We start from the raw sequence: 24,843 nt of genomic DNA, 5'->3' as shown, positions 1-24,843 counted from the left end.
GAACAATGCCTTATTACTTGTTAATTAATGGTTATTAAGGACCTTATTATAAAGCGTTACCAAAATCTCTTTTTCAAGGGAGTCCTGTATGTCATACACAAAGTAGATTATGTACCAGTTACAGTACAAATATAGTTATTTTAAACCAAACCATGATCTTGTACTAAACCTAACCAAGTAGTAGTTGTTTTTTTCAAACCTTACCGTAATGTTGGAGAAAATACAATTGTACGTCTCCAGCAAAACATATTCAAAATCAGTCTCATCCTTTAATGAAATAGCTGGGAGCTATCAGCAAAGTGTGCATATTTCTGTCCAATTTTTACCTTTAGCTGAATAATTACCAGCAATAAATACTTAGCATGAATTTTTTTTGCCATATCACATTGTACTTGAAGCAGGACCTCCTCCAATAGTCAGCCTCTCAAGCATTGTCAACATGTTCCCATAGCGGTACAACTATAATTATGTTAAAAGTAGCTCTAAGCCTCTCTTTCTATCATTATGGTGTCTTTTCTCCCAGCATCTGTCACCTGTCAATCAGCCTTCCCTGCCTGTTCAGCCATTGTGCCAATCACAGCTCATTACCCACTTCTACTTACATTTTATACCCTTCCTTTCCCCTTTTCCAAGCTCTGAAATGCCGTTTCTCTTAGCTTGCTGACATTCGGCCGAACTGTAGCACTCTCGGGCCTCAACCCGGTAATTTCTCTGCTGTTATTAGATTTAACCCCTCGTGATGCCACCGTTGCTTACATTTATTCCCATCTGATGGCTTCTCCGCCTCACACAGCAGGAAGTACAGCATGACTTTAGGCCGGTATTTATAACCCTGTTGCAGTGCAGGTTGCTCAGATTCTCTTTGTTTATAATTAGCCTGAGCAGAGCGATTCCAACCGGAGCCTGTTTTTCATTTCTAATCTTTAAAAACACTTCAAAAGGGTGTGACTTTTTTTGTCTCGGCGTCGCTGTTGTTTCATGCAAAATAATTGACTAAAAGTGAGTATTTCTGTTATGTTCTGTTGCGCTGATGGCATCACAACAAGATAAGCTGTTCACCAAAGCTGCCGCATGGCCTAGAGCTGCCTATTCAGCCGCTAAGCCACCTGCTTATGCATATAATGGATATAACTACGGCCATTACAAGCTCCTCTGAGAAGCGAGATGAGTCACAGGTGTTCACAGCTCTTTCCTGAGGATGTTTTGCTGCCCTTCTTAAGACGTGCCCCATCCAAAAAAATCAACTTCAGGTGACAGTGAAATGCGGGCTTAGCTTTTAATGGCCCTACTGTGCTTGTAGGTGTGCGCACACATGCACACAATTGATGCGTAGGGGTGTGGAGTGGTCAACTGATGAGGCACTGTGGAGGCTGAGAGCTCTGGAGAGTGGTGTGTGGGTTGGAAGCCTCCTCTCCTCACAGCAAAACACACACACACACACACACACGCACACACAAAGCTGGGGGAGGTGGAGGCAGCAGTGCTTGCTTCGCCGGCTGTCCATTGATCAGTGGAGAGGTTGGTAGACTTAAAAGATCAGTGTAGAGACTGGAGGAGAGCAGAGAGAGGGATGGAGAGGAGGATACTGGGGTCCTGTAGGATGCAGCAGACAGAAAGAAGAAGAGATAGATAAGTGTGTGAAGAGATAGAGATGAGGGAGAAAAAAAGAGGCAGATGACGGCGTCTGGGGTTGCCCTGGGTTTTAACAGTCTGGATGAAGCCTGCTGGTAAGCTTTCTGTGTTTCTACGTGCCATGTATGTGCCTGGGTGCCTATTGGTATGCCTGTGTGTGTGTCTCGTGCTGCCCATGCTTCGCCGTAGAGCCACTGCAGAGAGAGAGATGCCAGGCATTTGTCTCCACAGTGCAGCAGCAGGAGTACAAATCTCCCAGGCTTCCTTTGCACTGCAGACAAAACCATTCAGTCTGTTATCTGTTCAATTAAAAACAGCAGCGCGCTCCGGGCTGCTGCCGCCGCCACCGCCACCACCGCCGCTGCTGCAGGATTCATTCAGACTGTGTGCATGTGTTAGTGCGTGTTTGAGAAGGTGTTAGGGTGGGAAAATCACACACAGATTTGCTTTCAAGTTGTCGCCTGTGAGCGGAAAGAAGAGTGATATTCCCCAGATGCAGCTTTGTGTGTGTGTGCATGCATGAATTGGCGTTTTCCATGAAATGTCTCAGTGATGGGATGTTGTGGGGGGATTGACAGGCTGACTGATGCTTTGCATTGTTCCATCACATCCTGAATAAACCACCATATGGGACGTTATACAAACTGCTTGTGCTGCAGGCAATTTGGAGAACAACCTTTACACTGTACAAACTTAGTATTCCAAGAGTCAATCACAAAACTCTGTAGGGATTTTCTATTTTTCATAAGGGTAGCATTAAATTTCGGAGCTACAGCTGCAGTCGATAGTGATGCAGTGAGTCTTATAAGCAGGGAGGTGAAGCACTGAACCATCAGGTGACCCTCACTGACCACTATTCACTACCACATCTGAGGTTTTTTTCTAAATTTTCCATAGAATTTGCCTGATTGGCTCATGTATTGTAAAACAGGAAATAAAAGCACACGTGCTACAACAAAAAGTACCAATCAGAAATGCTTTTTGGAGCTAATATTCAGGACAATAGGAGGATTGCATTTAAAGGTGCATGCAAAAAAAGGATTTTATTGGGTTTTATTTTTATTTCCTAGACCAAACTCCATGCACAAAACACCTAATTTAGATGAAAGCGATCACATATCTTGCCAACGAATTCTCTCATTTGTGTGCGTGAATTTCAATGGGAGTTCTGACTTAACAGCCCATTAGATGCAGGGATTGGATCTTCTTACTTTAATGAACTGACATTGATTTTACGCAACATTGCCTCCGAGCTCTCCTACATCACTTTAAACCACAGACACTTGTGGCTCAGCTACATCGGGCCCCCTCGGAGGTCCCCGGACCCCAGCTTTTGCACCACTGAGCCAGGCAGCAGCTGAAGAATCCCCCTTTAATGATATGGAGGCAACACGCGTTGACGTGTCGCGCTGCGCTTCCGACCACTAGTATCGGTATGCGTCTCCTGCACACACACTCACAACACTCTCATGGGGACATGCGGCCAGCAGACGCAGCCACGGTAAGTGGAGCCACTTTTCATATGGCGCTTTATCTCCCGGTGGGATGTAAAGAACTTTCTCCAGCCCCGGTTTGTCGTTGTTGTTGCTGGAGAAAGGGAAGTTTAACAGACTTTTCTCTCGTTCGTCGGCACCGTTCGCACCGATCGCAGCCTATCCATGCAGATTGCGCAACGCGGCGTGTGATCGCACTGAAAAACGTGAAAACAATTCGGTATTGTTGTTTTTATCTAACACTAGTGTCGTTACCAAACGCTCACTTTGACCAAAGTCCACCTCATCATCTCAGTTATGCTTTGCTTTGGCCATGCGGGAGCACATTTCAGCCTCTCCACTTGGTTAAAAAGCGCATTTTCACGCACCAAACTCGTTTTTTTTAAACCCGAAGCCACATCTACACTGCTGCTGAACAACCACTTTTTCTTTTTCACAACTTTAATGTTTCGCTACTTTAAGGGCCAAGTGTGCTGCTCGGTCCCGTGTGTGTGTGTGTGTGTGGGAAGGGGGGGCAATGCGCAAAGTGTGTGGTCTCCAAGCTCTCCACCCCCGCAGAGACGCACGGTTTGCGCGCACACATTTACGCACGCACACACAAGCCCTGTCTGTCACGGTCGGGCACGGGTGTCTCTGGGTCTCAGGAATGCGCCCGGCGTTTTCTCTGTATTTTTCACATTAAGAGCAGTTTGGGAACCGCTCTCAAAGCCGCTCTCTGAACCGCTGCCACCACTGTCAAGCGAGCTGCAATAACACTCATACTTCCGGTTGCGTATTTCAAAATAAGGGTCACTTGCAATAGTGACGCAAAAAAAGGTAATACTTTTTCTATTTTTTATAATGAGTAGAATTTTGACACAGTAATATTGACTGCATAACGATATTGGATATAATAATCGATAGTATGCTTATATTATAATAATTAATTTGGATTTATAATAGAAATTATTACGTTTCTATTTCTTAGTGATGTCTTTTAAAAATATTGCTTTTTTTAATTAATGGTCCAAAACACAAAAATTATCAGCATACTTTTATGTCGGAATATGTTCAAATGTTAATTCAAAGAATTAATAAATTGTTTTTATATAATTATATAATCACATAACTGCCAATCAGTTTTATGTTAATCAATTACAAACTAATATTTGCACTCTTTGCTATACATGCTATGCATAATGGCTCTAGGGCTCCAGTTACTATGTTTTAAATATAGTTTCATAATTATTTTTGTCAGGTTTTAATTCGCCAGTAGTACAAGTCTGTGATATCACTCAGTTTTGTTTCAATTGCATTCATTTTTCACATGTAATGTATGCTTTTAGTTTACATCTGAAAAAAATCGCCTCGTTTCCGGTTTGTTCCTGCTTAAATCCGTCTAGCTTGCCAGCTGTAGAGGGAGGGGGTAGCCCCTGCCTGGAGAGGAGAGAGGGGGAAATTCTTGTGTTTTTGGTATGCGATTACCCAGCGGAGAACCCATGACCGAAGGGGAGGAGGACGAGGAGGAGGAGGAGGAGGACTGGGGTTGAGTTTAGGATACATTCCTCGCCTTCCTCTTTAAGTTAACCACATTATTGGAGCTGCTGACATGTTGCCTCCTCACATGACATCCATAAGCTCCCAGCTGATGCATTACAATGGGACAAAGTGGTCAAATGACCTCAACAAAAACTAAATCAAAAAACTACTATGGCAATACCCCAGAACCGAAATTTAAAAAAAAACTGCAAAAAAGCTTATGCATTTTATTTGTCTTTTATTTAAATAAATTATTTGGCTGGGGAGGGGGGGCAAGATTGGTTTAACATAGAAAAAATGCTAAATATATGGCAGAAAGCACCCTTTAGTCACCTGTGATGTAACTATTTTGCTTTTCTTTCTTTTTTTTATCACTATAATTGCACAAGATTATCTATCTAACTATACATCTGGGCTTGAAACAATTAAGGACCTCACCCAAATTCCAAGCCACACTCCCTTCAGCAAAAAGAAAAACCACATAGCCCTCCCCCTTTTCTGACCCCACCTCCCCCCAAATATTTTATCCATAAATATTCAATGTTATAGTTAAATATAGAGCCTGATATGTGCCGTTATTGAAACTTTTTTTCACTATCTATCTATCTATCTATCTATCTATCTATCTATCTATCTATCTATCTATCTATCTATCTATCTATCTTGAAACAATTAAAGACCTCCCCCTAAAATCCCAAACTACCCTCCCTTCAGCAAAAAAAATTAAAACTACATAACCCTCCCCCTTTTCTGACCCCACCTCCCCCCAAATAATTTGCACACAGTCCTTCAAAAAAAACCTGTATTCACTTCATAATTCCTCTCAAATACTTTCTAATGACGCACATACCTGTACGCCCACAGGTGGTCACACACACACAATCACACACTCTCTCCAGCTCGGAGTTAACTTCAGAAATCCAGCGACATTACATCTGACAAATTAAATGGGGCTTTGCTACATTTGCATAAAACCAGTGGAGCTCTGCCTGTTCTTCAACATCCCTGTCGAAGCTGTAATCGCCCACTCGCTAATGACAATTACTATAATGGACTGATTGTTGGATTATAGCACCAAAGTGGTTTTAGCACACATCTGCATAATTGTTCTTAGCATATACGCGCCCGTGGGCTCCTGGCTGCCATTAGCTGCTGCAGAGAAGAGAGTGATTGAGGAGTCGCTCGATGCTTGAAGAACAGCGGCACATTGTGAGCCAACTGTGTGGGTGTTTGGAGTGAGTCTGTACTGTGTGAAAATGCACTAAGCATTGTGTTATTAAAATGTTTCAGATTAGATTTGTTGTGGACTGATGCAAGAGGCAGAGCAGCTGCAGGAGGAGGGGAAAGTTCATTTCCAGGGGTCAACTCCTTGAGTAAGGCACAGAACATATAACCTTCAGCTCAGCGGCAACTTCCTGCTGCTGCTGAAGTGGAGATGTATGAATTGAAGCAGGATATTTGTGGTAAACAGCATCATGCTGAGTCACTTTTATATAAAAGGTTCAGAATTGAGAGATTACACAAGTAAAAATGTCATCCTCTGTGGATGATGCAAGCGAGCCAAGGGCCAATCACTGACGAGCCCCGTCATTACTGCCAGTCAGATCGAGAAAAATGTACCAGAGAGGTTTCCAAACAGCACCCAAATGGGTCAGCAATAAACGTAACAAATAAAAATATGAGTAAAGCCCTTACAGCCTATCGAGAGAAGCAAAAGAAGTGATTTATAACAAAATATCATGACGTTTACGTCCTAGAAATCAAACTTTTCAGTGACATCCTAATGAAATATCAATACTTTCCCATTGGTTTACTCTTTGAATAATCCTCCCTTTCTTCATGTCCCGTCCCTCCTGCTCACATGCAGCAAATTAGAAAACCAAGACGAAGTTAAAAAATCTGTTTAGCTGGAACGCACCATGAAGGATTGACAGATATTATCATCTGATATTGGCCTATCAAAGGCCTATATATTTTACACAATATATAATGCCGAAAATGTTGCGTAGTGTGATTTAGAAATGGTGTCAGCTATATATTTTTCCTTTTTTTTCAATAGTCAGCAGGTGACACAAACTGATCAGTAATGGTGTTTATTTGGCTATTTATTTGATTCCTATTTATTCTTTAATTTCACAGTTATCATTTATAGAATAGGTTGATGTTAAATATGAATTAATAAAGTTTTATGTTTGAGAAAGTACATTTGGCCAATGGTACAATTGGTGCACAATCCACATCATTCCAGCTAAAAAAATGACGCTATCGGCCACCATATCGGTTATCGATGAATATTCCTCCTCTAAAATCAGTATCGGCATCGGTCTCAAAAGTCCCATATCGGTCGGGCTCTACTGTGCACAGCCTTCGCCAAGAATCAGATCAGCGCAGCTCACGTCACATGACCAACAGATGGACGGACACATCCGTAGTACATGGGGGACTGTAGCAGCGTGAGCCAGATCAACAGCTGAACCCAGCTTTCCAGTTACAGTCCCTGTTTAAACATGCAGCGAGGCTTTCAGGGGGGCTGAGCGGAGCTGAGCAGCTCTGAGGAATCTGTGCCACTCTTTCTTCCAGCAAATTTCTTAATCAAATTCAATATGAAAGATTGACTCAGCGTGGAGGAAGTTATTGTCTCTGCCGGTGTGTAACCGTACCTGAAACCTGCACGACTGTTACTTCATCCTCTCTCCTCCCTCCTCCCTGCTCATCTCTTGAAAGCAGGCCAACATCCCACACACAAAAAAATCATGCTCGCTCTCACTCTCTCCTTTTCTCTGAACAGCACTCTGTGCTAATTACTCTCCGTTTCCATAGCAATGGGTAACACCTCTTTTTTTGTTATCTTGGATAGCCCATCGCAAACATGCCTCACATCTCATCATGCGACTGAGGCAACAGTTTGTATTGTCGAGGGGATGGATTATAGCATAGACAGTCATCCTGAAATTATCTAAATTAACGGAAACTTTTCCTTTGGGGGTTCTGAATGGAAGTAAAACACATTTTATATAATATCAGGGAGTTATTTCGTGACAAAGTGTTTCATGTATCTCTACTCGAGCTGCATACATTTCCCAGAATGCCCTTTGACAGCTGGTTATAGCATGTGGAGGTGTGAAAAAGCAGCACCACTTTTAAGTCTATTAAATAAATAAATAAATACCCACTTTAACTCTAATTCCTGTTTATTTAGCCATAAATATTTAATGTTATAGTTAAATATCGAGCCAGACAGATGTATCGGTTGACAGATATTATCGGCCGATATTAGCTGTCCAAAATGTGCCGTTATTAATGTTTTACATGCAGAAAATGTTGCTTAGCATGATTTGGAAAGGGTGTAAATTATTTTTTTATTCTCCTTTTTTAAAATAGTCTGACACTGGACAGTAATAATGTTTATTTAGCTATTTATTTTACAGAATTGGCTGATGTTAATATTATTTAATAAAATTTTATGTCTGAGTTGATATGAAAAATATGTGTGCGATCCACATAAAATGGTCTATTTTCATTCCAGAAAATCGAAAAAAATTACAGTATTTGCCACCATATCAGTTAATTACACATTTGAAATTCTTCAGGTTTAGAGTGGTTTCTCGCTACAAATAAAGACATGATATTGTGATTTAATATTTGCTTTTCTTGCACTGGATTCTCACAGAACAGATGGAATAGTGAGATCAGCATGAATAATTAATAAATAATTGAACTGTGGAAGGAATGCTATGGAGACATTTAATCAAGTTCCTATAAAAGGATCTATTCAGCTTCAGGTCTGTGCTCTGGATGTCACACATTAGACTCTATATAAGGGAGTCGCACGTTAACACTGAAAAGGGTCAGAAAACTAGCCGGGGTTGTAATTACAGGGGGAAGAAACAACACTGGGTTGGATTTAAGGAGTGTGTATTTGCGCCTTTGAGTGGAACCTGAGGGATGGAGGGGCAGAAAGAGAGCGATAGCCCTGAAAAAACAAAAAAAGGGGAAATGATCGTGGCCTGAGGGGCCCTCGGTTCATTACTCATTAAACACACTGGAATGTTGTGTGTCTGCGTCCGGCTTGAATGGAGAGACTCTAAAGGATGCATGCAAAACTCCAAATGTAAAGAACTGAACTTCATGTCATCAAAATGCACAAACAGGAATTTGCTATTTGCAACAATATGCATTAAGGGGAGTTTTCTGTTTTTATGCAAACTCATTAAATATGCACGCTAATTTGCATATATTTCCAAAACATAAATCCACACACTGGATAAAACTAATTTCAAAGTCATTTTTTTACAGAAGGAAATTGGAATATCTCCTTTTATCATTTAATAAATCATAAAATACTGTCAAAAGTCATTAAAAAAAATCATCACGTCATGTTTTTAGGCACAAAATGTGTATAGTTTAGAATAAAACTGGTAAGTTTGGTGTCTGTAAATGGAGCTGAAGTGGCGATTTATGAGAAAACGGCCTTTAAAGATTTCATACATTCTTAATGGAAATGACTATTTGAAGACAAAATATTGACATTCACAGCAACAACAGAGAACATAAAAAACACAATACTGTGCAGGAGAGTGGGAGCTTTCTAATGATGACTGTGATAACGAGGTTTACAGGTACACGACACTACACGCTGCAATGGAACGCTAACTTTTAGTGAATTTAGGAAAAATCTACAAAAAATGGTAAAATATACACCTAAATGATATTTGTTGGATGTTTTCTTTCCACTATTCTGAAAGAAGAGAGAAAAATAGCACAAAACCTCAAAATTGTACATTACATTAACACCAACCAAACCACAAAATTCACACCTATAAGCCATGAATCTGCTTTTATTTTGAATTGTAACATCAAAATGTGTATAAAAAGTGGGTTTAGCCCTCCTCTTTGCACATGCCTTAATGCTACATTATCCTCAATGACCCAGGGTTTTATGAATGGGCAACAGGGAGTGCTGCCATTGGCTGAGAGTGACAGCCAATCAGGGGGGATCACTTGCAACAGAGGCGGGAGTGGATGAATGGACATTTTTAGAGGTCAGGGCCCGGTGTGTGCGCGCCTGTAGGTGTGTGTGTGTGTGGGTCTCACACACTGACCTACTTGGTTTATTGCAGGCATCTATACATAGCTGTGGGAAACGCAGGCAGACAATCAGCCCGGTTAAAATTAGCAGTCAGGGCCACCTGTCTGTTTCTCACAAAGGCGGAAACGGCAGAGCAGAGATGGAGGGAACAGGAAGGAAGGAGAGGGGGAAAAGAGGGATGAGGAGGTGGGGGGTGGAGGGCATTGATCACACTGCTGGTTTAACTCCTTCTCTCTCGTACTTCGACACAGGGGGACATTGTTGGGAGGTCTGGATTTGAGTAGGGGGGGAGTTTGTGGTCCGGGCCAAGCAGAGTTCACATACCTCTCTGCTGGAACACTGCCAGACTTCACAGGATATAGGTGGAAGATATATAGGAGGAACTTTTTGTCACTGATCTCATTAAACACCTTGTATGCAACACTTCCAGAATGTGATGTATATTTTCTAAGTAATTGCATAACCCTTCTGCCACCTGCATCCCCTGCCCCGTCTCTCTTAACATATAACACTATTGTCACTGTATAGCAAAAAAAACTCAAGTTTCCTGCCTTTGTCGTTTCAGACAGCCAACAGGAAGTCTTAATCTTCTTAACTGATGAAGACTTCCTGTTCTAAAACTGGCATCTTGTTTCCTAGAATCACGATTTCGCAGCCCACACTTGGTTTTGTTCTTGTGTGCCTCCGCCAAAGTAAAAGCGTTTAGAGAGACGACAGCAGCAGAAAAACACCAGCCCTGCTTTATGATCACCAGAGAATTCAGCCCTTAATACTTTCAAAATTAATCTAAAATGTTGGACTCTTAATTTTCTGTCTTGTGTGCAGTTTTGCAGTCAAACATGTAATATGATTAAAGTGATTCTTACCCCAATGTCTGTCTTTTCCAGGACTCCTGTCAGGCTTCAAACAGCAGATGGACGCTCTAGGAAAAGGCGGTGGAGAAGTCCTCATGTATCCATCTGCGGCAGGCAAAATGGACGCTGAAACAGACGGCCATCTTGGTTTCAGTGTGGGAACAGAGGGACTGTACAAGCTGAAAGACAAAGAGGGAGATGAGGAGAGAGAATGGCAGTTTAGCTTCTTTGTTGAATGCACCTGAACCTGTAAATGCTTTTTTCTATTCTGTCATTTTCTATAGAGTGCTGCAGGGATGATGTGTTTGAAGGCCAACCTTGGAGTTAGTCAGGCTCCCTCCACAAAGAGAAACCACATTTTTTCATTGGATTTTAGATCACTGCAGAAAACAACAGCATGTTTAATGATTTTTAATGCAATTGCCAGGAGTAAGTTAGACTATTAAAAATTTAAACATGACTTGAATGTCACCATCACAAACTGACAATGAAATTTAACGTCCTGACAACCTCTATAGTCTCATTTATCAACTGTCATTTTTAAGACACATTAAAGCTTTACATTTATAGAGTAGGCTATTTCCTGACATATTTTCTATCTTATAATAAAATGTAACCACAGACCTTATTTTAACACGAATGCTGTACTAAATGCTAATTCCTGCAGCACTCTTTTGACTAGTATTTGTAGAGTTTACCTTCGCAGTTGGGTGTGTTAGCATAGTTAAGCTTGCTAATTAGCATTAAACATAAAGTTCAGCTGAATGGGAATTAGTTTTTTAGGTAATTTGCCAGATTCAACAGTTAAATTGAAGTTAACACTTGCTAATTAGGATTAACGTTAAACTGAAATTAATAGGAAGGTCACTCATTTAGGAGGTAATCGGTTTTTTTTACATCTTAGTTGAATGTGTTAGCATGCTGACACTTGCTAATTAGCATTAAACATGAAATTCAGCTGAAATTAAAAGAAATGTCATTCATTTTGTAGATAATTTGCCAGATTTGACATCTTAGCCAAGTGTTAGCATGCTTGCTTACTAGCATTAAACAAAGTTTTTCCTTAAAGTTGTACATTTAATCTGTCAGGTTACTTGGCAGTATGTGTAGGTTGTTTGCTGTTCAGCACATGGTAATTTGGCAGAGCAATTATGGGTGACGGTGCAAGTGGGGAAAAGCCTGTTAGTGTGTTAGCTGTAGCATTGCTATAGTGATAGTTTGAGGGGTTTTTGTGTGTTAGAGCTGTACAGTGAAACTATATTCTTAGTCACATCCTCACCTGGAAAACATCAGCCGTGGCCAACAACGAGGACACATGTGACACCCAGGGAGTCTGCTTGTTTCTCAGCTTCCCTCTGCACAAACTTCCTCCTCATTATTTCCCCTTGTTGGCTGAAATGTGGCAGCTGGGCGGCCATTTTGGCTCAAACTGGAGCTGCAGAGCCACAGGGCGCCCAGCAGTTGCTCAGTAGTCAGTGTAGATCCTGTGGGGCTGGCAGCAGCTACATCTGGCTACTGGGTCTCTGCTGGCAGCCGTGATATTCAGGACACAGGAGGCTGACAGAAAGGCTCACATTTAACAACTTTTGAAGTTTTCTAATGTATTAAGTGAAAGTATAGTTGGAATTCCTTCCCAACAGTTTTTCCTTGTGATCTTTTAAATTTCAAAGAAATGTCTTGCATGCCCACCCACTGTGAAAAAAAGCCTTGTACAGAGTTAATCCTAGACTGCATGGGCAGTTTAGAGAACAGAAGTAATTTTATAACTAATAAAAAATGACATTTTGAGATACAGGGTATGTTCTGGACCTGGCATTCAGTGTAGGATTCTGTGTGTGTCAGTCTACAGCTACATTGTCTGCTGGGTTTCAGGCCTATACTTGCACACATCAAGTGTTTCTATTGTTTTCTTTATTACTTTATACTGTAAAATATGATTTTATGAAAGTATTGTATGTTTGAGCAACCAAAAAGCATGGATAATTTGACAACTTTGTGTTTATTGACTCATCATAAAACATTCTTCAAACAATAAAACAATTTTAAATGTCCGTTTCTGTACAATGCTTGCTAAGCAATTTTATTTATATATAGAAAATGTAAGAGGAGTTGTGTTAAAATGACAAAACTCCTTCAAATTTAATGGCAGGTACTCTGGAAAAAATAACAGCATTCCATCAACAAATATTTTCAAGCAATAAATATGTATTTATAAATAGTGTAAATTTACATCAAGATTAGAAACATAACAAAACAAAAAAATCACAAATTAAACTTTATTCCATAAGTCTATGTGCAACCCATTCTCTTTGTGACTTGGCTAGTAAGTTTTTTTTCCTAATTTTTTTCCTTTTTTTACCTAAGAAACAAACATAGTTTTGAAAAGAACAAGACGAAGATAAAACATAAAAGCTGTAAAAAAAAAAAAAAAAAAAAAAGAAGAAAAGAAAAGAAAATCACCTTAACTCTTCACATTACAAATTTTTTTGGAGATTTTGCTGTCCAAAGAGTCTTAAAATTACTATCTACCATAGAAAAAGACCAGTTAGGCTAGTGCTCCTTAGAAGGAAAAACTGAAGAAAATTTGGGGGAAATTCTAAAAAATCAAAGCCAACATTTCATCCTGTTACCAGAATAGAAAACAAAAAGAAGGGAGAGAGAGAAAGCTTGTCAAGTCAGTAGTCTTTTACGGGTGGTGTTGCCAGTTGTGACAGTTAACAAGTATCTACAAAACATTTTTATCACGCATTAAGAATCCCACTCCTCCCCCTCGTCCCAACCGTTTTTGATTAAGTCCTCCATTAAAACAGGGCTGAACCATTGTCACTAGAGGGGGCTGGGAGGGGGGGAAGGGAGAAACAAGTCCTGTTAGCGAGCTCGGTGGCGCCCCCCTCTGGAAGGGCCAGGCCCCAGCACTTCAAACAGGTTGCATAGACAGACACACTCGGCCGCCTCAGCCTCCAGCCGTCGCAATGGAGACCAGCCATAATGGGAGGGGCGGTGGTGAGGGTGGGGAGACGGCCTTGGCTTTCCTGAATATCAGAAATGGTCCGCGTATGTAGATGTTCGTTTGCTCTTTTTCTTTAATCTTAATACAAGTTCCTGTAAATGGGCTTCATGGCTCCACAGCAGAAGAAGAAGAGGTGTCACCTAATGTCAAGATGAAGATGAATGAAGAGGAGGGGCCTGGAGAGGAAGAGGACACAAGACTTAGTCACTGAATTCATCAGATAAGCTTTTTTTTTTTTTTTTAAATAGACAGCACATGACAATAGTCATGTTAATTTAGCTGTATGTTTTATTCCTATTTATCCCTTATTTTCTCCGTTTTCATTTATAGAATTGTCTGACAATGTAATACATGGTTTCTATAATGTATAACAATGTTAAATATTATTTAATAATGTTTGCAAATGTACCCAGAGAGCTACTTTCTCTGAGTGGAAAAAAAAACACATAAACATCTATTTTCATAACGGCTCAAAAAATGACAATATCTGCCACTGTATCGGTTATCAAGCACCGGAATAGTGCGACATGTTTTTTATTTGTTCTTAATTACATACAAAACAAATGTCTGTCATCATAGTTTATGACGTCATCAACCGGGGGGGGAAAAATCTTTAACCAAATCCCAATTTGAATAAAATGATTCACAGGAAAAATTGTAATTGACTACTGTAGTGTTGAAAGGAGGAAGAGAGAATATATATATGACCCTCGGTAACAGTTTTTTTTACCGCAGTGGAAATTCTGTTAGTGAACTCTAAATACAGAGAAATATAGAGTGAAGCTAAATGTGTGGATTTTTCAGAAAGATCACCAAAATATCAAATTTTTACTTAGAGTTTACAATGCTCTGAGTTACTGGAAACAATCCTACACAGCCACCATTGGTATCTAATTCTACTATAATTCTAGTGTAACGAACATAGGTGTAGCCTATTCTTTCTCTGCAGAAAAAATGGGTTTAAAGAGAATAATTATATTAAAAAAACATGGTGCCGCATGTGAAAGTTAACTGAGAATATTTCAAGTTTTTCCCCACTTATAAGCAAGATGAACTATAGGTAAACTAATCACTTGAAAAGCCTCTTTTACACAGTGATGCCGCACTATTGCTGTAATGAAGGTCAGACGTCATGCCAGCAAACAGCAGCAGCCCCAGTGTGTGATTTTAGATCGCATGCTGGCAATCTGGGAGCAAAAGAGACGTGACGTGTAAGCAACTGTGTCAGCAAATAGTTTTATTATGAACCCAACCTGCAGAAATATCTCGACCTGCACGCTGCCAACTTTATGCATTAAAGTAGAACTCTGTGCGTGTTTTGTAGTGTAGAGAGAAAGGAAGAAAAGGTGTAGAAGGTAAGATCCTTTGCATCTTTTTACACAGAACAAAGGGTGGAAATAGGCTCCATTCCTACCTTGAACTGGTTGTGTAAAAGGGATTTAAGATAGTGATGGAGAGTGCTGTTTTATGATAATCTGTGCTGGTGTTGTTTCACCAGTCACCATTTAAAACCTTTTCCATTATATAACACCCCCCGCCTCCTCGTTTGGCTTTTCTGTTAAAGGCCGTTTAAAAGCAGCTGGTGTCAATAGTCCCTTTCCGTCAATAAATCTCAATTTAATGAAACTTTCAGAAAAGCAAAGTTTTTATGCTCTGTTGCGGTGGTTTTTGTCTTAAAGAAGTTCTGACGTCGTGAACATTTGACTCATATGACTGATCACTGACTGACATGAAAAACAATTAGAAGATGATTAATGGAATCTAATTCCTGAAGACTTATAGAAAATATATTTATGCTGCTTTGTTTATTCGCTGTAAACCAGTTGATGGAAATGTCCATAATTTGCATTTTCTTTAATGCCACATTTCAAAATCTTTCTAAAATAATCAGATAACACAGGATGACACTATTTTTTTGTTTTTAAAATTTCAGATGAAGAGGCCGCTGCGATGTGGATTGGCGCCCCCCTTGCTTCTCTGTATCTCCCTAATGCTCTTTCCCAAGTGTTGATTTTGTTTTATTGATATGACTGTACAGTCCCCATTCCATGTATAATGTTAAAACAGTAAACTCTCTTAGAACTTTCCTTGTAAGGTCCATTATAGTCGTGCTATTCTTGTGTTTGGTTTACTTCTACCTGTATCTTTATTTTATTTGTTTTTTATTTCATTTTAGTTTATTTTTTGCCTCTCTTTCTATATATTACTCAGCCTATGTGAAGTATTTAATTGCCTCTGTCATGTATGTTCTCTGTTTTGTGTATGTTAAAAAATGAATAAAATATTGGTTAAAAAAAAAAAAAAAATTTCAGATGAACCCGTAACAAGTTCGGTTGATTCACATCATTTCTCTTTTGAAAGAAGAACCTTAGAGTCCGTCTCTCCGTCAGTTTGGTGACTTACTAATGTGAACTGGTCGTAGACCTGCATCAGGTCCTCCATCCGGTGCTGCTCCAGCACCACAAAGTTGTCGAGTGTGGCGCTGCCTTTCCTGGCACAGTCCTGACAGTGGACCACGTACTGCTTCTTGGACAGGAGCTCCCGCCGCACAAACAGCAGGTTGAACACCTCCACCTGCAGAGCAGACGCACACAGACAGACGCACATGTGTCGATGAATGCTTCAATGTCATTTCTATCAAAGAGCTCCGAGCTCCGATTCTTCAGTCTGAATGAAACTAAACAAGCCGACTGCAGCGATGACGTCACCTCGAGACAAATCCTGGAGCTGCTCCACAGACGGTGAATAATAGAAAGATTTCTCCAGCACAATGGCAGCAGACATTTAATTGGAAGTGGACACATTTCTGCTAAACAGCCAAAAGCGTTGCATTCAAATAAAATCCATTAGCGAGCCCATTAATTAGCTTTAACAAAAACCGAGTCGGCCTTTAATTCAATGTCAATGGAGCAGCTGCTCACACGCTCCGAATTCAACCACACACACGTGATGAAGCCTTACACTTTATTAGACATTTAGACTGAATCTTAACTCATAAATAAATAGATAGAATACATTTGATCCAGCATGTACAGTACAGAGTGTCGATTAGAACGCGCAATTATTTTATACTCGAAATAAGTGTGAGTCTGCTTCCACAAATGTGAAATCCTGTTAAAATTCACACCCCTGATGCTGAAATGTTCCCTGCAGCTTACTGACCTCACAGATGGTGCAGTAGTGGGCTGGCTCGTCCCTGGTCCTCGGCCTCAGCACCGTTTCCTTGCCTGCCGTCGCCAAAGCTTCCTTTACCCACTGGCACTGCTTCAACGTCCGCAGCAAGCAGTACCTGTGACCAGAGGACACTGTGAGAGCAAATCCAGCGTGTAATCATATGCACACAGACTGCTGAGGGATTCGGAGACTCACTTGATCATCTCAAACAGCTTGTGGTCGGACACTTTGATGTTGCGAGCCATGTTCCAGGAGAGGTGCACCATGGGAACCATGGACTTGACGCTCTGGAGCTTATTCCACTCGTAACGCTCCACGGCCAGTTTGTACTGGTGGGCTGGAAAAAAAAAAGACATGAAGGTATCAAACAGGTGTAAAGAAATAGACATTCGAAAAAAATAGAAAAAAAATTATGTGGACAGCAGAAACAGTGGCATACTCGGGATAATTTTTGGCTTTTTAATTCTATGACTTTAGCTTTTTTAACTCATTTAGACTGGATGCAACATTTTGGATGATCTAGTCATTTTTAAAACAAGATGATGATGAAATGCAAGCGATTTACTGACATGACTTCATTATTTTTTTGTTGTTGTTTATTGATGTGTTAGAAAAGTTTTTATGCTCATTAGGAACAGAAAATGATTTAATGCTAAAGCTAAGGGTTTAAGCTTTCAGATGTTTCTTTGGATATTTTTATGATGTTGAATATACAATTTTTTTTTTATCTTAGTGAATTTTCGGACAAAGGGAAATTCTATACAGTTAAAGCTCAGGGTGTAAGCTTTTATACAGAATACAGACACTATTACGGACAAAAATGTCCCATTGAAACTTGTTAAAACCACATTTTTTTCCCCCAACGGCCATCACATGCATTTTACTGTCAATACAGAGCCCTGGCTTGAAAATTGTAGTTTATACTTTTGTCCACCAGATAGAGACATTTTCTCAATCACTCCATGACATATGCCAGACAGTAAAAAAAGAAATCCCCCCCTTTAGTATACAGTAAACCCTTTAAACTGGCATTTGAAGGGTTAAAATTCTGAAAATAAATTATTATTTGGCGGTGACAATCAGGACTTAACTTGGTTTACAGATTTAGCTCAGAAAAAGTGGAAAATTATATTAGTGTATAATTTAGTGGCTGCTTTTGGACGCAGACTTTTTATTCATCAAAGCAACTTTTTCGAAGTGGAGCACAAGGGTTAAGGTGGAGGTGTTCATTCATGCCATCACACACAACTGTAAAACGCATCTGTTGTAGACGGAGTAAAATGCTGCAGCAATCAGCTCAGTTATCAGCTAAAAAGGTCACTAATCAGCTGAAAAGCTTTTGAAACATCACAGTAAAGGTCACCATATTAGATATAATTTCTGGAAGACAAGGATGGGAGTTTTGTCAGGTAAATCTACAAACTTTTCCAGCTGTACATGTCCCTAATAAAAAAAAATCTCTTTTTGATATCTTCAAAGAGGATTCTTCTACACATATAATGATGTGTTCACAATTTTGAGGATTGCTGGCTGTTAAAACAGAACAGAAAGGCCTTAAAACAGCTTCAGTACAAGTGCAGGGCTGGGAATTGACACATTTTTTTTTTATTGATCCAATTAGAATTGACAAGGTCCCGATTCGATCTGATATCGTTTACATACATTTAAAATACATTACCAATTTTTTTGTGCATGAAATAGATTATCACTAATGCTGTAAATCGTATGAGGAACCCTTTGCATTATTCAAAATATTTATTTTGCATGATGTAGGCCTGCAGATGGTGGATGTCCTTTATATTCTTCTTTGTATGTTATTTGTGTGTACATTATGTCTAATTTGTAAATATGTTTGAGTCTTTGTTGTCTAGAATTGTGTTTTAGTGTCTTGTTTTCATATTGTGGCTCCTAATAAGTAATCCACTGTTCTTTTTTTGTTTATTCGTTAATAAAAATGATTAATAAAAAAATAGAATAGTAATATAGAATAATTATAATAATAATAAAATAAAATAGTGATGTACATGTCCTTAATAAAAAATATCTTTTTGATGCCTTCAAAGAGGATTCTTCTACACATATAATGATGTGTTCACAATTTTGAAGATTGCTGGCTTTTAAAAAAAACAGAAAAGAAAGGCCTTAAAACAGCTTCAGTACAGGTGCAGGGCTGGGAATTGCCACATACATTTTTTTTTTTTTTCTTTAATCGATCCAATTAGAATTGACAAGGTCCCGATTCAATCTGATATTGTTTATATACATTTCAAATTACCAATTTTCTTGTATATGAAATAGATTTTCACTAATGCTGTAAATCATGAGGAACCCTCTGCATTATTCAAAATATTCATTTTGCGTGATGTCGGCCTGCAGAGTCACACGAGACCTACGCAGTTAAAGATCATGCATCTACGTGAAGGAAGGTTGAATCGATATGGATTCTAATTTCAATATGGATTTAACCCATAATGGCAGGCGTACCGGTGAGAGGTCCAACGTTCCAGGCGATGTTGTTGCACCAGCCGATGGCCTGCACCCAGTGGACGGTGCCGGTGTTGAGCCACACCAGGTCTCCAGGACGCTGGATGAACCGATAGACGGGCACGTCGGCCTCGTACAGGTCCTCCAGGTTGGGCCACCACGAGCCCATCAGGAAGTTAATGTTGTTTCTGGAGGGCAAGGCAAGGCAAGTTTATTTATATAGCACAATTCAGACACACAGTCCATAGAGACTTTTAAAAAAGGACTAAAAACATTCCTTTTTAGCAAAACCTTTGGTTCCTCCCATCTAGATGGTTTTTAGATTATGTATGTATGTTTTCTGTTTTTAGCTGTTTTTCTTTTTTTATCCTTTTTATAATTAGAATGTTATGCTTTTAACCTGTAGCACTTTGAGATTTCCTGTAATGTAAAGTGCATTACAAATAAAATGTATTATTATTATTATTATTACAAGGCCATTCAAAGTGCTTTACAGGGGCAAGATTAAAATACATAAAACACATTAGAAGACATTTAAAAGCGAAGGAATAAAAATGACAGGTTAAAATGGAAACAGAAAAGTCTTCAGACTTGATTTAAAAGAGCGGAGAGTTGCAGCAGACCTCAAGTTCTCTGGGAGTTTGTTCCAGAGATTTGGTGCATAAAAACTTAACGCTGCTTCTCCTTGTTTAGTCCTAACTCTGGGGACTGTAAGTAGACCTGTCCCAGACGACCTAAGGGCTCCGGACGGATCATAACGTATCAGCAGATCGGTAATATATTTTGGCCCTAGACCATTTAGGGCTTTATAAACCAACATTAATATTTTGAAATCAATTCTTTGAGTGACAGGAAGCCAGTGTAAAGACCTCAGAACTGGGGTGATGTGATCCAATTTTTTGGTCCTGGTGAGTACTCGAGCAGCAGCGTTCTGAATTAGCTGAAACTGTCTGATAGATTTTTTTGGAAGCCCTGCAAGGACACTGTTACAGTAGTCAAGTCTACTAAAGAAAAATGCATGGAGGGATGGAAGAGAAACACAACTGTGATGAAGACAGGAACTGAGGGAGGAGGGTGTTAATCACATATACACTACTGGTCAAAAGTTTTAGAACACACCAACTTTTCCAGAATTTAATTGAAAATTATGCAGTTTAATGTCTCAGTGTACTCTGAAATGAATGCACATTTGCAACATTTAAAATTCTTTATTGAGCATGATAGTGTTTTGAAAGTAAAAAAAAAGATTCAAAATCACATTTTATGTTGGACTAAAGGACTAAAAAAAAGACACAAAATGACCAAAAAAAGACACAAAATGACAAAAAAAGACACCAAAAGACACAAAATGACTAAAAAAAGAAACAAAATGACAAAAAAAAAGACACCTAAAGAATTCAAAAATGGACAAAATAGCCCAAGTCTCCATAGAGTTAAGTTGTTAACCCATTTCTTGTTCCCTGAAAAAGGCCTACCGTACTTGTATAATTCTGACATTATTTTTCAGTTTTGGTTAACCTTACCTTTTTTTATTTACCTCTGGCAGTTCACCACTTACCGTTGTACCCTTTCAAGCTGTTCATTTGACGTGAACTGCTTGAATTTCAATAAAAAACTGGAAAAATTGGGGTGTTCTAAAACTTTTGACCGGTAGTGTATATCATACAGTCCATCTTACTTTTCACAGAAGTTGCTCATCACTCCCCAGTACGGCTCTGGTACAGCAAACCATTCACAGTCTCCAGGTCCGATGTTGATGTTGACGGCACAGAAGTTATTGTGTTCCTGGTGACCTGGAGACAAAAAAAAACCTCTTCAGTGTACTGATCTACGCAAAACTGATGCAAAAGAGAGTGAGCACGAGTGTGTGTATGAACCTGCTATCCTGCTCCCGGGGACCTTCATGTAGAGCTGAACGGTGTTCATGCCCAGGATGGTGTGGCCCACGTGGCTCAGCAGGTTGCCGGCGGAGACGACTCGAGCGAAGGCCGGCAGTTTACTGAGCTCCTGGAGTTGCTGCTTCCACCTGGAGGAGAGTGGCAGAGACAAGCGGTCATTGTGAGATTAAATATTTAAGTTGAAATGCTTGGGGATGAATGTTTCAAATCCACAGTACTCACTTCCTTTCGTCTGACACATCGATGTTGGTTCCGAACTTGATGTGCTTTAAGGGGCCCCGTCTTTTGCGTGCAACACTAAAAGCACACAAACACCAAAAAAAGTTCACAATGAGCCACATACAGTATGTTTAATGTGGTCACTACTAGGGGTGGGCGATATGGCCCTAAAAGAATATCACGATATTTCAGGCTATTTTTGCGATAACGATATCCTTGACGATATTACGAAATACTTAAAAAGACATAGAAAATATGATTTTTTTAGTCTGTATAAATAAATAAAAATCTAAAACGTAGTTTGAAGTGCAAATCTCAACAGTTGCCAAATACAAAAAAAATTACTCTTGAGTATGAGTAAATAATAAAAATAACCATTTAGGGGTTCTGGGGGCATATTTTAATGACATTTTGTAAAGGAGAATAAAGGTTCTTGTATGTTTTATTTAAGGCATCTTATTTTGACAGTCTTCTTGTAAGTTCTGTGGTGGATTCTGTTAACACACTGTGCTCTTATTTTGAAAGCTGCATGTGTTTAGCGACAGAGACTAAGTAGCTTTTTGTGATTAAAACAGCTTTAACCATTACATCAAGAAGTAGGAACGTTGCCAATATCATGATATGCATTTTTTTTAACCATAAATAAAATAATACTGATATTATCGTGAACGATACGATATGGCACACCCCTAGTCACTACCTCCTGATGACACATTTGAGACTCGATAACCATATTCAATACTAGTCTTGAGCTTTCTAATAAGCTAAATAAAAGGTAACTTAATACATAGAAGAACATTAGGTACCTCTCTGCTGACGCTGGCTCTGTGTCCGAGGGCTCCTTTAGTGCCTTCTTCTCATTTTCCTCCTGAAGACAAACAGCAAACACATTAAGCAAACCAGCTAATTAACATTTTTGGATCCTTTTATGTCCTAAGTTCTGTTTGAGGACAGAGATGAAGCAGAACTGACCCGTAGGGACTCCTGGAAGGAAGCAGCCTGATACTGGGCGTATTTGGCGATGGTGGTGTGGGCGCGGGCGCTTTCACAGCGCCACATTTTCTTGGTGCCGGTCGGGTCCCAGTTCTCATCAGCGGGCTGAGAGAGCTGGGTCCAGACCTCCACCAGGTGCTCCGGGTTTGCCTCCACCAACGTCTTTGTGGAGAACAGACCCAAGTCTGCAGGGACACCAAACAGGGACACAACGGATTAAAACACGGACGGCCGGGGACACCTGTTCAACTGCTTGTTAACCCTGGTATCTAATCAGCCAATCACATGGCAGCAACTCAATGCATTTAGACATGTAGACATGGTGAAGACGAGCTGCTGGAGTTCAAATCGAGCATCAGAATGAGGAAAAAAGGTGATTTAAGTGAATGTTAACGTGGCATGGTTGTTGGTCTGAGTATTTCACAAACTGCTGATCTAACAACCATCTCTAGGGTTTACAGAGAGTGGTGCGAAAAAGAGAAAATATCCAGTGAGTCAAAATGCCTTGTTGATGCCAGAGGTCAGAGGAGAATGTTCAGAATGCTTCGAGATGATAGAAAGGCAACAGTAACTCAAATAACCACTCGCTACAACCAAGGTCTGCAGAAGAGCATCTCTGACACACAACATGTCCAACCTTAAAGCAGAAGATCACACCTAGTGTCGCTCCTGTCAGCTAACAACAGGATACTGAGGTTAGAGTCTGCACAGGCTCATCAAAATCAGACAACAGAAGAAAAAAAATGTTGCCTGGTCTGACCAGACGATCTTTACTGCGTCATTCAGATGGTAGAGTCAGAATTTGGCGTAAAAGACATGAAAGAAAGGGATCCATCCCTCCAGCAGGATAACGTGACATGTCTCAAAGCTCAAATCATCTCAAACTGGTTTCTTTAACACAACAGTAAGTTCACTGTACTCCACTGGCCTCAACAGTCTCCAGATCTCAATCCAATAGAGCACCTTTTAAATGCAGCAGACAAATCTGCAGCAACTGCCTGATGCTTTCATGTTAATATGGACCAAAACCTCTGAGCCTATCTCAGTCAATCTGTGCCACAAAGAATTAAGGCAGTTCTGACGGCAACCTGGTACTACCAAGGTAGCCAATGTAGTGGCCAGTGAGTGTATAATACATAATGTAAATGAAGCATTTACCCAGTTTGAGAGCTCCAGCCAGGCCTCTGATGACAGTGACGGGGTTGGAGGGGTTTGTGCAGAACTGGTGCAGTGGCGGGAAGAAAGCATCCCTCTTGTTCTCCAGCTGGTCCACAGACAGGAAACAGGAAGTTAAAGGATATGGCATATAATAAAACATAACATGAAATATAGAGCTAATAAAACAGCTCCGGATAGTACTGGAAACCTGATGTGTTCCACTTTCCGTCAGAGGTATGCTGAAGCAATTAATGGCGTTAATTTGGGGTTTAAATAAAATAAATAAGGTAATAATATGTTATACTAGTTATAAAATAGAAGATTAAAATGTTAAATGCAAGTTTTTCTCGTTTCTGTAAAGAAAAATACCTATAAAGGAAAGCAGAACATAATATAAAAGTAAAAAATTGGATTGCTCTTTCATGAACAACACCTTAAAAACGGCTGCCAAACATTGCTAAGTCAGGCTAAAATGGCCTGCAGGCCTCTAGGTGACACTTACATAGATGCTGGGTGTGGGAGGGTTGAGCTTGTCTTTGGGCAGGGCTGGTGAGGGTGGAGGGGGCAGCCGGGGTGGGGGGCACTTGTCGAGGAGGATACTGCTGTTGGAGAGACCGTTCCTCCCCAGATTCCTGCAGAAACACAACGCAGGAAACGTTTAGTGGCGTGTTGGGACACACAAAATCACAAATCATGTGGCAGAGAAATAACACAACAGTAAATAACACCACGGACAACTAATAGTCCCTCTTTGCAGTCTATTTAACTGAATAATGCAGAGTGATGCCACATTTTAACAATCATATGCAAAATAGGGGGAAAATTATTCCCATTTGATAAAACAAGTGCAACCAAATGGAGGAATCTAGCTGTATTATCTATGCTAAATAATATCTGCATGGCAACAAGACTGCCCAGTAGCCTTCGGTGTTGTTTACTGTTACATAATTATTCGCCTTTGGTTCTGTAGTTACTGTGAAACTCCACAGGGAGGAGACATCTCCAAAACAAACCACACTGTTCAACTGATACAGCTCTGATTTGCACCATTTCATATAAATCATTTTAACGGTCACATAAAATAAACCCACAAACTAATATCATAACACACATAGCAGGGCAAAAATAAGCACCAAGCACAACATAAGGCTTATGAGATATTGATCCTTTCGATTCAACTTAACAAGCAGTACACAGTATTTATTTATCAGTTTCAAATGCTTCATGCCATAACCATAATTTCTGAGTGTTTCCATCAGTACACGTGTCTAACATCGGCCCTGTTCTCACCATCACCCCAGCCTCGATTTTTAAACCCTCA

The 24,843-nt window shown here is 40.0% G+C and overlaps 1 protein-coding gene and 1 long non-coding RNA gene across 3 annotated transcripts in view; one reads left to right on the top strand and one right to left on the bottom strand.

Annotated features, from left to right (window-relative positions):
• Positions 1 to 1,630: 1,630 nt before the first annotated feature.
• Positions 1,631 to 12,637, top strand: LOC131963145 (uncharacterized). Its single transcript, XR_009390012.1, has 2 exons — positions 1,631 to 1,727; positions 10,620 to 12,637. It is a non-coding gene; the product is annotated as an uncharacterized LOC131963145 (long non-coding RNA).
• The window catches only part of LOC131963143 (lysine-specific demethylase 6A-like), a 40,819-nt gene continuing 28,542 nt past the window's right edge, over positions 12,567 to 24,843 (bottom strand). For both annotated transcript variants that reach the window (XM_059328294.1, XM_059328295.1), the window contains 12 exons: positions 24,025 to 24,154; positions 23,523 to 23,628; positions 22,344 to 22,549; positions 22,178 to 22,239; positions 21,375 to 21,449; positions 21,132 to 21,280; positions 20,933 to 21,047; positions 19,255 to 19,442; positions 16,966 to 17,107; positions 16,759 to 16,885; positions 16,000 to 16,170; positions 12,567 to 13,772 (listed from right to left, as the gene is read on the bottom strand). In XM_059328294.1, coding sequence (XP_059184277.1) covers positions 13,743 to 13,772; positions 16,000 to 16,170; positions 16,759 to 16,885; positions 16,966 to 17,107; positions 19,255 to 19,442; positions 20,933 to 21,047; positions 21,132 to 21,280; positions 21,375 to 21,449; positions 22,178 to 22,239; positions 22,344 to 22,549; positions 23,523 to 23,628; positions 24,025 to 24,154 — 1,501 coding nt within the window. In that variant the 3' untranslated portion in view covers positions 12,567 to 13,742. The remainder of the gene's footprint in view (positions 13,773 to 15,999; positions 16,171 to 16,758; positions 16,886 to 16,965; positions 17,108 to 19,254; positions 19,443 to 20,932; positions 21,048 to 21,131; positions 21,281 to 21,374; positions 21,450 to 22,177; positions 22,240 to 22,343; positions 22,550 to 23,522; positions 23,629 to 24,024; positions 24,155 to 24,843) is intronic.

This window comes from Centropristis striata, chromosome 24 (assembly GCF_030273125.1).
Source record: "Centropristis striata isolate RG_2023a ecotype Rhode Island chromosome 24, C.striata_1.0, whole genome shotgun sequence".
Classification (NCBI taxonomy): Eukaryota; Metazoa; Chordata; class Actinopteri; order Perciformes; family Serranidae; genus Centropristis; species Centropristis striata.
Note: the sequence above shows the minus strand (reverse complement) of the source record. Positions and strands in the feature narration are given on the sequence as shown.